This window comes from Trichomonas vaginalis, chromosome IV (genome assembly GCF_026262505.1).
Source record: "Trichomonas vaginalis G3 chromosome IV, whole genome shotgun sequence".
Classification (NCBI taxonomy): Eukaryota; Parabasalia; order Trichomonadida; family Trichomonadidae; genus Trichomonas; species Trichomonas vaginalis.
Genome location: NC_067206.1, coordinates 6,453,861 through 6,467,215, shown reverse-complemented (window position 1 = coordinate 6,467,215; position 13,355 = coordinate 6,453,861). Strand labels below are relative to the sequence as shown.

General features: G+C 34.1%; 7 protein-coding genes and 3 pseudogenes across 10 annotated transcripts, besides 2 other annotated features; 4 read left to right on the top strand and 6 right to left on the bottom strand.

Moving 5' to 3' along the window:
• Positions 1-13,355: part of a mobile genetic element that runs on past both edges of the window.
• On the top strand, positions 610-795 carry TVAGG3_0041460 (uncharacterized protein; the record flags this gene model as incomplete). Its single annotated transcript, XM_051220747.1, has 1 exon — positions 610-795. One exon carries the CDS (start codon positions 610-612, stop codon positions 793-795), a length of 186 nt encoding a protein of 61 aa, XP_051105733.1.
• On the bottom strand, positions 1,181-1,837 carry TVAGG3_0041450 (KilA, N-terminal/APSES-type HTH, DNA-binding family; the record flags this gene model as incomplete). Its single annotated transcript, XM_001296618.2, has 1 exon — positions 1,181-1,837. A coding segment is annotated over one exon (657 nt), but the record flags the coding sequence as incomplete, so codon positions are not given.
• TVAGG3_0041440 (organellar and viral DNA polymerase type B) lies at positions 1,926-2,198 on the bottom strand (the record flags this gene model as incomplete). The annotated part of the gene is made up of 1 exon (XM_051220746.1): positions 1,926-2,198. A coding segment is annotated over one exon (273 nt), but the record flags the coding sequence as incomplete, so codon positions are not given.
• On the bottom strand, positions 4,089-4,640 carry TVAGG3_0041430 (integrase core domain containing protein family; the record flags this gene model as incomplete). The annotated part of the gene is made up of 1 exon (XM_051220745.1): positions 4,089-4,640. The coding sequence occupies one exon, from the start codon at positions 4,638-4,640 to the stop codon at positions 4,089-4,091; it is 552 nt and encodes a 183-aa protein (XP_051105731.1).
• On the bottom strand, positions 5,213-5,611 carry TVAGG3_0041420 (phage tail repeat-like family; the record flags this gene model as incomplete). Its single annotated transcript, XM_051220744.1, has 1 exon — positions 5,213-5,611. The coding sequence occupies one exon, from the start codon at positions 5,609-5,611 to the stop codon at positions 5,213-5,215; it is 399 nt and encodes a 132-aa protein (XP_051105730.1).
• Positions 8,423-9,197, top strand: TVAGG3_0041410 (annotated as a pseudogene). Its single transcript has one exon. A coding segment is annotated over exon 1 (775 nt).
• On the bottom strand, positions 9,460-10,073 carry TVAGG3_0041400 (annotated as a pseudogene). Its single transcript has one exon. A coding segment is annotated over exon 1 (614 nt).
• TVAGG3_0041390 lies at positions 10,497-11,349 on the bottom strand (annotated as a pseudogene). Its single transcript has one exon. A coding segment is annotated over exon 1 (853 nt).
• On the top strand, positions 11,704-12,279 carry TVAGG3_0041380 (uncharacterized protein; the record flags this gene model as incomplete). The annotated part of the gene is made up of 1 exon (XM_001299079.2): positions 11,704-12,279. One exon carries the CDS (start codon positions 11,704-11,706, stop codon positions 12,277-12,279), a length of 576 nt encoding a protein of 191 aa, XP_001299080.2.
• On the top strand, positions 12,280-12,504 carry TVAGG3_0041370 (uncharacterized protein; the record flags this gene model as incomplete). Its single annotated transcript, XM_001299080.1, has 1 exon — positions 12,280-12,504. The coding sequence occupies one exon, from the start codon at positions 12,280-12,282 to the stop codon at positions 12,502-12,504; it is 225 nt and encodes a 74-aa protein (XP_001299081.1).
• Positions 13,007-13,355: part of a terminal%2Cinverted (terminal inverted repeat of Maverick-1A transposon ID:TVAGG3_0041360) that runs on past the window's edge.

Sequence of the window (13,355 nt, the reverse complement as noted above, 5' to 3'; positions counted from 1 at the left end):
GTCAATAGCAACGTCATTTAAAGGAAATGCTCTTGCATGGACTTCGTCCTCGCCGCGTTGCGGCTTTATGAACTCATGAATTCTATCATAAGTTATTTCACCATTGTAGTCATTGAGGATGTCAGCGAGTGATTTTTTGTTTGTCGCGTAATGTTTTGCAACATCTATGTTAGCTTCTGTAAGAAGTTGTTTTATTTCCGAGTGTTCTAACTTAGACAACTTCCGATACATCTTTAGTAGGAAATAAAAAAATTTCTTAGAAAAAAAATTAGCTTAGATTTTTTAAGGCTAGTTTTAAAATATTTCGAACTTTTTATTATAATGAAACACATGCAAGATTGCAAGTTCTTTTCATACAATGCTCTCGCTACTGCCATCAAGAATGAGTTCAATGGTGCTTCAAACGTCAATGTTATCTTTAACAAGAAGTTTGTGAAAGAATCTAAGTTCAGTCAGTATGTCAGACCATTAGCTATTGTCATTGACCGCAAACGTTATACTTCACAAGAGTTAGCAGTAGTTTTGAAACAAAAGAGTTTCTTCGTGAATGTCAAAGATACTCATTATACTGTCATAAAGAACTCTAACATTGACTTCTTCAGTATTGCTATGAATCTTTCCGAACAGAAAGAATATAAGAAGGGTGAAACAAATGTGAAATATTATCCTTCATCTCTGAAGACAATAACGAACAAAGATGTTATACAGAAATTCTTACCAAAGGTTGAAGAAGCTTCTATTGACATTGACGAAGGAAGTGAAATGGTTGAAGAAATTGACCCTGACGTCATTTAAGCAAAAATATATTTTTGGTTAGTCTTCATATCGACATTTTACAACACTTAAATGGTAAAAACAAAATAAACTTGACGAAGTGAAGATTTGCACTTCGTCGATTATGATCGACATGGAGCGTTTTGTTTTTATCATGGTTTTCTCCACTATGGTTCTAACGTGGCACCCGACGAGATTTTTTTCATTCTTCCTCTTTGAAGTTGTCGAAATATTCTGTTATCTTTTCTTTCAGTAATGTTAAGTCTTCTTTGAATGTAAGTATTGTGCAACCTTTGATGTCATAGTGTGTTTGAGGTAACGTATCTTAAACTATTTGTGTCACATCTTCATTCGGTGTCATTGAAATCGGTAAGTTTTCACGATAGAACCAGTTTCTGTCAGATTTATATATTTTAGCTAAGTCATAAAAGCTCTTGTTGTTTCTTCTGACTAAATGCAACATAACCATATCTTTATCTTCTTCTTTCTCCAACTCTTCAGTATATATCATATACTTATAACTCTTTTCCTTTCCTTTTGGTACTGAACGTGGTATTCTTTTCTGTATGCTTTTGTCTTTGGATTCAATGACTTCATCTTTTGCATGAAGTTTCTTTTCCATATCTTCGCGTTCTTGTCTGTGAAGTTCGTCAAGAAGTTTACAAACATACCATGAATAGCGAGCTGAAGCCCATTGTGCCACATTATTTACGAGAAGTCTATGAACATAATATCCTCTCAAACCGTTTGGCAATTTTTCACGGTTTTCATAGAGTTTTGGCGACTGGGATTTTTTACCTACTCGCTGTTCTTCACTGTTTTCAGAAAAAAGTATGTCTCGCTGTGCTTCGCTTAAGAGTTCAATGGTGCTTTGGTTCCTAAACCAGTCTTTAGGAAGCTTAGTGTCTGGAGCAAAACAAGCCGTCAAAATACTTTGCATCTGGTACATATCGTCTTTGACCGAACGAATGAGTCTCAATTGTTTGTTATACTGTATGTATTCATATTCTTCATTAATGGCTTCATGAACGATAGCAGTTGTTGTGTTCTCTGTTGTTGACATATCTGTCTTTATATTCCGGATAAAAAAAATATTTTATAAAAAACTAACTTTATTTTCTGACTTTCACAAAAGACCAAAAATAAACGCTTTACATGTATTTTTCAGCAACTTCGTCAAATAATTTTATAGCTTTATCTATCTCATCTACTTCAAACGTTTCTTTACCTTTCATGGGAGCACCATACCTTTTCTCAAACTTTTCAAGTAGTTCTGTTTCTGCAGCTCTCATATCATTAACGAACACAACCTTGACTCTATTGACTGTACTGTCATATCTTTGAGTTATATTATATGTTCTTCCTATCTTATATCTCTTTGTATTGAAGTCCTTCGGTTTCTGAACGATGTAAAGTAAGCCTTCACTGCAACGTTCCGTATTGAATGAACCATAAGTTATGAAGTTATATCCAACAACTGGGTCTAACCATAACAAAACTATTGGTATAAGACTTTTGTCAATGAGATATGCTGTAGTTCCATAGAATCTTACCGATATCATAAGCTCAGGATTTCTTGTCAAAATTTTCTGAGTTGAAGCATTTCTAACCCAATGGTTTGTTTTCTTTTCAGATGGAGATATAATGTCTGACAAAGAATATTTGTTGTATTTCTTTGAGTATCTTACGTTTAAATCACCTATTCTAACCACTTTGGTGTCATTGTCTATCTTTCTAACTGTTTCAAACTCAATGTTTGTCATTTCTGTTCTTACATACAAAATAAAAAATAAATAAAAATAAAACTAACTTTATTTTTCTAACTAATGAAATTCATTATTTTTGTTGCTGAATTCAATAAAAATATATTTTAGGTGAAGAGGTGAGATTTCACCTGTTTTCTCACCTAATTTTTCACCCCAGTTATTTTATAAGTGTTTTACATGGTAAACGTTATTTTTTAAATTTTGTGAAAACTCAACGGTTTGACACATGCCCTAAAAATTATTTTACTCAGAATTTTGTTGCTGAATTCAATAAAAATATATTTTAGGTGAAGAGGTGAGATTTCACCAGTTTTCTCACCTAATTTTTCACCCCAGTTATTTTATAAGCGTTTTACATGAATTGCACGATGTATATTTGAAATTCTAAACAATTTCGTAGCTTCTATTTCTTCTGTCAGTATGTCAAAAGTTTTAACTATGCCGAAGGTTTCTTTATACTTCTTCTTGACATCAGATAATAGGAAATCGTCAGCTGTTGGATAGTTTTTGTTCAGAAATACTAACATGTCCATTTTATCTTCTGCTGGTTTCTCTACTTCTTTCTTTAAGTCAGCATAGTCGTTTCGCATACGTTCTATCTCTTTGACGGAGTAGTTATATTTCCTCATTGCTGCTTTACATTTTGAACATTGCGGATTCATTTTTGCGTTATACATTGAAATTTGACCTGCTAGAACAACTAAGGCGTCAATGGTTTTCTTTAACTCAAAAGTTGTTGGTTTTATTTGTCCATTCCATATTTTACATCTTTTATCTTTATCTCTTATCTGCCATACACATTCAGCAACTAATGAAACAAAGTTGTCGTATGTCTTAAACTCCCCAGATTTATATATGTCAGAGATGTTCTTATATACCATGTCGCAATCTTTGTTCATAACTTTATGGTTGCAATGAAAACCAAGGAATTCATAGTTTACTTTACGTATGAACTTCTTTATTTCTACTGAGTCAGTTGGTTTCACTTCTATTTCATCGAATTCAGGAATAGTTAGTTTTTGCTGCTGAATTTCAGGCAATTTGGGTAAATGGTCAATAATGTCCTGCATGTCATAAAGATACTGTTCATTTGTTTCATCTTTCGCACTACAGTCTAAATTACTTGTTAAAAGTTCTTGCTTTATTCTTTGTATTTCTGTCTCAAAAGTATATGAAGAAGGAATAAAGCTTTTCATCTCTACCAACATTGACGTAGGATTCATGACTAGCGAGTTTGGTGCTGTAGTTGTTTGAATTGTTGTTGTGCCGATTGTTGAAATCATATCTTTTATACAAAATAAAAAAATAATTAAAAATAAAACTAACTTTATTTTTTCTATCTTAAGGAAATTCATGAAAATTCACGAGAAAGCAAAAGCAATCTGAGCCGCTAAGCGGTGAGGGTGAAAAAACAGGTGAGAAAGGAGGTGAGAAAACAGGTGAAAAAGGAGGTGAAAAAACAGGTGAGAAAACAGGTGAGAAAACAGGTGAAATCTCACCTCTTCACCTAAAATATATTTTTGTCTGATTTACATCCAACGAAAAAGTTTAGAAGAATTTTCTTATTCTTTCTGGCATGTTTTTATCTTTCCAGTACTCCCGCTCTAATGGTCCCAGATGAGTTGGTTTAGATTCTCTCAAGTTCTTAGATGGTATAACATCTTCAACGCCTCCTTCATATCTTACTTTATAAGTGTCATCGTTTATGTTATAGCCAAGTATTTCAATAACCACCCCTCGCTTTGCTTCGTCAATGGTTTCAGCAAGTTTGCCATTACTACTTTCGACTAATTTATGACGAGGGTAAAATGCAATGGAGTCGTCAGCAGCTTTTATAAGATATCCATTACCTTGCGTAGAGTCTACGATATAATAGTTTCTACTTAACCTTAAACGTTTCTTTGTCAACGGTTTGTCGTCAAGAACTACACGCACTTTTGTACCAGGAATGAGGGTAAATTGTGTTGAATTTCTGATATTTTGTGTTTGGCTTCGTTTCTTTTGTATATACTTTTCTTCTTGTTGTTGTGTCATTGAATTTGGTGTATGTCCTGTTGTAGAATGTGTTGAGGAATTATATACTTCGAGAAAATGTTTCATTGTTTCTTCGGTAAAGTCTCGCTCTTGGTTTAAATCTCTGAGAGTCCTTATGAAGCGGTTTATGATGCCGAGTATGTTATGGTTATGGTCTTCAGTAGTGTAGTGAGTTATGTTATGCTTAATGAGAAAATCTGTGATTTCATTGCTGAGGTATGCACTGTCTTGGTCTGATGTTAAAGTACTTGGGCTATGTTCTGCTACAAACTTTTGTAAAACTTTAACACTTCACGAGTTCCTTTATTCCTCATTATATACGCAAAAGCTTTGCGGTGTTAACATTAATGAAGATGAGGAATGGTTTATGTCCTCCTTTTCTGCTTTGAATGAGAGTGTCAAATTGGTATGCGTCAGGAGTGTTGGAGTAAATTGGTAAAAAGTAGTCGTAAGGGTTTATTTTTGTTTGATGTACAATATTTTTGTCAAAGAACTTTTTCACTTCAGCTCTGTTAGTAAATCCCCAACTTTTTGCTGCTTCATTGAACTTCTTAAATGACCTCCATGGATGTTGTTCGAATACTTCTTTCAAGCTCATTTATGTAAAGTTAAAGATTTTATTCTAGGCTCAAGCGCGTTCATTGAACGCGGTACCATGCGAATACAGTCACAAATGGTGGCATATAATCTGCACCCAAGCCTGTTGGATTTGTTGTGAAAGTGTGTGAATGATTTCCTGTGGTTCCACAGAAAATACCTGTGCTTGAATCTACTGGGTCACTTGAAATATCATATCTATTCATTCCCTGTCTATCCGAACCTGCTGCAAGATTTATATAACCTCTTTTTGTTATTGAATGTGAATGATTACCTGTTGTGTTTGTAGTTCCTGTATGAGTGTGCGGTGGAAGGTTTGCTTCTTTAATTTTCTTCGAACCTCCTGTTTGCTTTGAATATCTAGCACAGTATAAGAATTTATCTACAATCTGCTTCCACATACCAAAACCTAAAACTGTTTCTGGATTTGTTGAGTTCATTGATGTATAAATAGAACCAACAGGATATAATGTTTGAAGTATTTCTGTCTTTAATGTTTGAAGCTCTGTTTTGTCTGCTTTCTTATCTAACATTGTTGGTAGTTCATATGCTTCAAAGTTTCTGGCATGATCTTCGATATTCCTGCAACTGTTATCTAAATTGTTAAGAGTATCTTTTACGCTTGTACTTGGATTTCTAATGGTGCACTTGAACCAAGGGTATAGTTCAATATTATGTCGTCTGCTCTAACAGTAGTGAAGGATTTATGTGTATGGTTCTTGTCAGCTTTATTATCATATAAATCTTGAGCAGTGAATTTAACATTATTTTCATCGTCCATGACATAAACATTTTTACAGCTAATTTCTTTCTTCGTTGTTATGTTTTCATTCGATGTTAAACCTTGTGGAAAGTTAGGAGGTTTATAATATAATGCATTCCCACCAGTTCCGCCAACCGTTCCTTCAATACTTTCTATAGCAACAGTTGAGAAGGAGTTATGTGTATGTTCTTTATCTGCTTTTTTATCTAACATTGCTGGTAGTTCATGTGTTTCAAAGTTTCTGACATGACCTTCAATGTTCATACATTTACTATTTAAGGAGTTTAGTGTATCTTTTACGCTTGTACTTGGATTCTCTAAAGGTGCACTTGAACCAAGGGTATAGTTCAATATTATGTCGTCTGCTCTAACAGTAGTGAAGGATTTATGTGTATGGTTCTTGTCGGCTTTACTGTCTAATGTAGCTTGAAGTTCATTTATATCGGAGATGTTGTGTTTATGAGATTTCAAAACTTTGTTCATTGCTTCGAGTTCAACTTTGTCAGCTTTACTTTTAATAGCATCTTCAAACGTTATTTTTGACTTAACTCTCAAAGTAAATCTTGGTTCAACTAATACACCTTTAACAGAGAAAGTAGAGGCATAAATTTCATCGTTATAACTAAATGCTTCTGGTGCTTTACCCGTGTCATACTGTACAGTACAGCTTATGTCATAACCTTTAGCACGAATGTATTTATATCTTCTTTCATTAACATCTTCCGTCTTCACTTCATCACTTCGTGTTAAATATCCATGGTAGTCCGTTATAATCTGTTCGTCTGAAGTTATATAATGAACGTGGTTCTTGACTTTATCACTCAGAGCTAAAAGCTCATTTTTGTCTGCTTTTTCGGCTAATTTCTCATTAACATCATTCACTTCTAATTCAACTCTTCCGCCAGAACTCTTATTATCATTAATCTTTTTCATTAATTCGGTAATTACGTCATAAAGACTATATTCTGTTTTCGGTTTTGTAAATAATGAGTCAAAATTTCTTTTCATCATTACATCGCTGACATTAATGATATCACCAATTCCTTTTTCATTTATTCTCTTCATTAATTCTGCAATAATGACGAATATATAATCTGTTAATTTATTCTCTTCATCGAGGGTTATAGAATGTTTTGAAATTGAATCATTAACTCCTCTAAATAAATCAATAACTTCAGGATACACGTTTTTAATGTCTCGAATAACCCGACCAGTATCCTGTTGTTCATGTTCTTCGTTCCCGTCGTTACGTGGTTTTATATCTCTAACCATCATCAACGCAGCCATAACCGGAGGGTTTGTTGCTACCTGTTCGAAAATCTGACCGTTATGTATGGTATATCTAAATAATTTCTTTGTGTTTGTTAAAACATTTGAAACAAGTCTTTTAAAACCATCTACAAAATTTCCTGTTTCACCTAATGTTCTTGCAGCATTTACAAGCTCACCCATTCCCGCTTTTGACCCCAAAAACGTCCATATTGCATTTATTTCACTCTGTATAGTTGTCCATTCAGCGAAACTAACACCCGCATTCGCTAAGCTGAAAATGAAATTCAGTGGATCGAACTTAATTCCACCTTCTTTTTCAATTTCAACGAACTCACTAACATGAGATTTTAAGTATTCTTTCGTTAAAATTGTTTTCCCCGATGTTATGTCATTAACGAAACTATCACCGTCAAAAGTTAACGAATTCAATTTCGTCGTTGATGCTTTTATTTCATACACCGCTTTATTGATAGTTTTTGGCTCACCTTCTTTAGAAGCATATGAAACATTAATGAATGAATTATATGTATTCGTGAATGAATTAAAATCAATGATTTTCATTAATGACGCCTTTAATGATTCATTTACTGTCGAATCCCTTAAAGTAATTAATGAACTGTCATTTATGAAAGGTACACTGCAAACCGTCGAGTTTGGATCAAATGCTGTAGTTGGTGCAGGAATATTAATGATATAAGTCATTAAATCATTAAGTGACGTAAATAATGTTGTTGTTTTTGATTTAATTTCTTTAGCATCTGTTATATACGGTAATTTTATTTCTGTAGTTTCTGAATTAAAGATATTCGCTAAAATGTTTTGTAAACTGTTTTGAACAGCAGTATAAACCGTTGAATTCGGAACCCTTACGATTTCACCATCCTTAATAAAGGCATTGCACATGGCGTAGTGCTTGGGTCAAATCTTTCGGGATTATAATTCAACATATATTCTAACGCTTCATGAACAGACTTATATACTGTTGTGTCGTTCTTCATGACAACTTCACCATTTACAATGAATGGCATAGTGCATGGAGTTAAAATTGGGTCAAACTTTTCATAGTCCTTCCATGTTATATATTTCTCAGTATTTCCATCAGAAATAACAATATATTTGTCAGTAAGTGTGAGAGAGTATTGACCAAAATATAAACGTTTAGCTCTGTCAGCTTCATACGCATATGCAGCTATACTCATATTTTAATGAGAATAAAATGTTGTTCTATTTGCAAAGTACAGACCCAAACGAATACGGGACAGTAAAACTACAAACAAACTTAGGTCTACAGAATGAGCCACTTGCATTCAGAATGGTTGACTTTAATACTATTGCTTCATTCGTTATAACTGACGAAACAGATTTCATGGAGCTTGAAATAGATGGAAAGAAGCACGAAATAAGATTTCACAATAATGTAGAATATAAGATGGAAACATTAGCTGGAGTGTTAAATGCTCTCATAAATACTACAATAAACAAGGATAACGAGAAAACTTAATGAATGTTAAACTTATTGCAGGAGTTTTGAAGTTCAGTTATGTGAAGGAGTTTAAGATAAACGAATGAGTCATAGAGTTCAATTGCTTCTGGGAGCATACCATATGACATTTCCTTTGAAAAGTGTTGACAAAACGATTGAGATGAAATCTGTTCCATACGTATGTTATGGCAATTGTTTGTACATTGAGTCAAAAATAGCTAATGTCACAGGTATTTCAGGAGTTAATAGTAAAGGTTCAGTAGAATATAAATCCTTCTGTTATGCAGTCAATTCAATGTTCATTCCAAACGTTCCTGTCATAGCAACTCATTTAGGTAAATGGGTTCGCATTAGTCCTCATAATTTGAAAGACATGCAATTCAGACTTGTTGACTTTCAAGGAGAGCCTGTAGAACTGAAGGCACCAGTGCGAATGACTGTTGAAGTTGACTTTTTAGAAAATATTAAATGCAACAGCTTACAAGAGAACTCAGAGCTAAAAATATAAAGTATGAATGTTATGTATTAGGTCATGAACTTTGGTTGTTGCTGTTTGATGAAACAAATGAGTTAGTTATGTCAGTCAAGAGAACAGAAAAATATTGTGTTAGTGAAAACTGCACCAAGTCAATAAGATTAGGTTTGCATTATGAAGATGAGTTCGATACTGTTGAAGAAGTTTTGGATAGATATTACAAATTGCTAACTTGAAATTTTTTGACTGACGGCGCAAAGCGCCAAGATGGGCTCAAAGAGCCCTCCTGACTGCTTTAATTTACTAAAACATATTTCAAACAAAGCTTATAGTCAGTAGATAGTTTTGTATACTCGTTCGAATATTTATACTTAAACTCAACTCCTGTAGTTCCTGGTGTTTCAATGATGCGGATGTTACCTATTTTCATGAATAGTGGAGTTTGACCACAGCATTCGATTTCAGGGTCGAGATAGTCAATGACACATTGTTTCCCTGTTATTCGTGAGATAACATTTTCAAGGTCCTCCTTTGTTAGAATTATTTGGTTCTTACTTATAAGATTTGTCAAAAGCTTCTTATCGTCTTTGAGTAAAATTGTTTGGTATAACTGAAGAAGGTAATGGTCTACGTTATCTGAAGGATTTGTTTGAACATTTGTGTAAGGGTTGTCGTTGGCTTCTCTTGAAAGAATTTGGTCCAGTGGTGGATACTCTAACTTAACATCTGATGTAGCGTTAGCGTTTGAAGCTGAGTTTAAATTCACGACTTAAGTTCTGGTTCTTTTTCTTTCAAACACTCTGAACTATAGTTCTTTATGACAATATTGTTTGTCGTTCGTGAGTCAACATTTGATGTTGGTTCAATTGGAACATTAACGGCACCAGCTAAGATGGATTTGCTTCTCATTTCATATAGAATAAAAACCTTTTATATGTATGAAATGAACAATATACTCGACAAGGGTTTGAATGTAAAGCTAACGAATGAAAATATTGTTGAATTCACTGAGACAGGTGCTGTGTATAAAGATGTAGAACTACTGAACAAAAGAGCTAAGGGAAGAAGCAGGAACATGAACAAAGGGTGGAAGCCTATAAAAATTTATGTCAATGATGGCTCAGGAGGTTCAAACATAAAGTATGCAGAAAGTTATAGAGTTTATGCTCTCAAAGGTGAAAAGCCTTCATTTAAGAACAGCTATTCTAACGCATATCCTCAAAAGCTAACGGATGGGGAAGTGGATGATATGAATGACAGCAAAAATTTTAACAGAAATGGCGACAGAGATGCATGGAATTTGTTTACCATCAGTCAATTGAAGGTTAAGCTTTAAAACAATGTTGGTCGTTCCCATGGAATATTTTTGACTTTAATGGTATTAGTCATGATATGAATCTCAAGGTATGAACGAGGAGAGATGAGAGACTTATATGCTTCCCAAATTTCTTCAAAAGGTAATGTTATACCTGACTGTTTCCAAATGAGTTCAATATCATAACGTGAGAAACCTTGAAAGATAACGAAGTCAGTTATGAGACGCTTTATGTTTAAAGCTAAAAACCTCCATGTTTGCATAAGTATTGCTACAGTTAAGTGGTAATGTCTGACTTTAGTTATGATGTTAGCTAATGGTGAGTCAGGCTTTGAAACTAAACCTTTTCCGGCGAAGTCGTCACAACGAGCAGAGTGTTTGAAGGATACTTTTTGAAGGGGTATTTTGAAAGTTTTGATAGAATGTAGTTTGTAAGTCGTTTCATATCGTAAACTCCTGAGTACTGACGTAAGTGGTGTTTGTCAATAATTCTTTCCATCTCTTCTGAAGTCTTTTGCATTCCTGACTGTATAAATTCAACGATGGCATAATATTTCCTCTTACGTCGAATGTAACGTTGAAGAAATTCAATGAGTCCACTGTCTGGAACTTTAACGACAGAGGCTTGAACTTTTGACATAAATGTTTTCGCTGTTGAGTCCATAGAGTCTGAAGTTGCTGATATAATGATTTGGTCATAGTAAAAGTCGTTTCCTAAACGCTCTGTTATGAGTATATGACGAATGAGGTTAAATGTCTTACCTGAACCCATCTTTCCACAATAGAAATACACACCATTTGAACAGAATCATAATCTTTGCTGAAAGGAAGAATAAGAGAAGAGTTAAGTTTGTCTGTAGTTTCATTCATGTCTTCATCTACGTCATGTATTAAATGCTTCATTTTATCTCCATTAAAAATGCAAGTCAGAAATATTCAGAACATAGCACCGAGTCTAACTGACAAGAGTATAAAGATATACTATGAACACGTTATGATGAAACCAACCAAAATTCAAGAAAGTCAGTATACTTATGAATATCCAAGACACTGGGTAGAGTATATAGGAGGTGAGAAAGCTATTGAAATCAGACAGGTTCGAAGTATTCCAGCAGGAAGAACAATATTATTGAAGAACTTTAATGTTTTGAGGTATAATGATGAAACAAAGAAGCAAGATAGTTTCCCTGTTGCTGTGTATGTGAACTAGACACAGGAGATGACATGAAAGTTTTTAACACAAAGCTTCAAACGGTAGTGAGAGAACAACTGACTGCGGAAGGACATCCATTACCTTCAGAAGTTACCATAGCATATAATTTTGAAACAAACTCAATAGATTTTAAAGTCGTCTCTGCAAAGAAGTCAGGTTTTACATTTAATGAAGCAGATGTATATTCGAATGAAAACTTCAAAGCTATTGCATGGTTAGATAATGACGATTGCTTTAAGAAAATATTTAAATTCAGTGACTCAAAGATGTCAATAGATGACCTTCGTGGAATGTTACCATCGACGTTTACAGTAGAAGGTTCAGCAGGATTGCTTACAAGATTGTCAATTGGTGGTATTTGGTCTCGTGAGAACATTGTTATAAAATCCAGTATAAGTGAATTTGCTGAAGAATCTATATTATGTCTTTCAAACTATATGTATTCGCCGCCGAAGCATTATAGTATAACAAACTTTGTCAGTAAGTTTAACATAAGACTTGTCGAACCTTCTTCAATGAAAGATGTTGTGCTACCTAAAGATGGAAAGGATGGACTCATTATTGAGATGATTTTAATAGCATATTAAATGAGCTTGTTCTTGAAGGTCATTCATGATGAAATAACTGTTGTAGAAGATGTTAGCAATTGTTCAGACATTTTGAAGCGTATAGATGAGATAAGAAAGAAGTTAGATAGACCGCAAAGCGGTGAGGGCGAAGCCCGTGAGAACGCTTATGTTTCATTGACTTTCTCCAGTAACGAGAACTTTTATGAGATAATATTGAAGAGAGATGATTTTAATATGGTGTAAATGGTAGCTTGGGCAGCTTTAGGCGCAATGGGAACAAAAGCATTAGCATTTGGAGCAAAAGCACTTGGAGCTTATGACGCAGTAAATAAAATGAGTGGAGGAAGGGTTTCGAAAGACATTAGATGCAAATAAAGGAAGATTGGAGGCTGGGTTGCAAAGAAGTTAAGATTAAATAAAATAGGGCTCATAAATAAAGCATCCAATTTGGTTGCGACTGAGTCAGAAAATGCTTTAGGAAAGGACGATGAGTTTGCAAAACACGCAAAAGACTTTAATGACCAGATGAAAGGTGAAACAATGCATTTAAATAGAGTCGATGGAACTAAAGAAAATGTTTCTTCTCCACCAGTAGTTCTTCCGTATGGTCCCTATGGAATGTATGGAAACCCTTACGAAAGACCATTTGACCCATTGACTGGTGGAAGTAACTGGTATCATTACGGCCGAAGAAGAAAGACAGTCAAGTTGGAGACAGATGTTAAGAAAGCAACTAAAAAGAAATCAAGGAAGAGAGTTATAAAGCAATGAATTCAACAGGGTGAAAAAGGTGAAAAAAGAGGTGAGATCTCACCACTTCACCTAAATTTATTTTTGTGCTATGTTTTCATACGTGTGAGGGTGGTGATATCATTTAATTTTTAAGTTTATTTTTTATTTATTTTATTATTTTTATATAAATGACGAAAACTATTGAGATAACAAACTACAACGGTCATGAGTTCAAGAATTTGTTCTTCGTTCCTCGTGAAAATACATTCTATCAGATACGAGGGAGAAAGGGTAAAGTTAGTTTGAGCGTTTATGACTACAAGCATAATGGAAAGTTTATACAAGCAATAGATACAAACGGT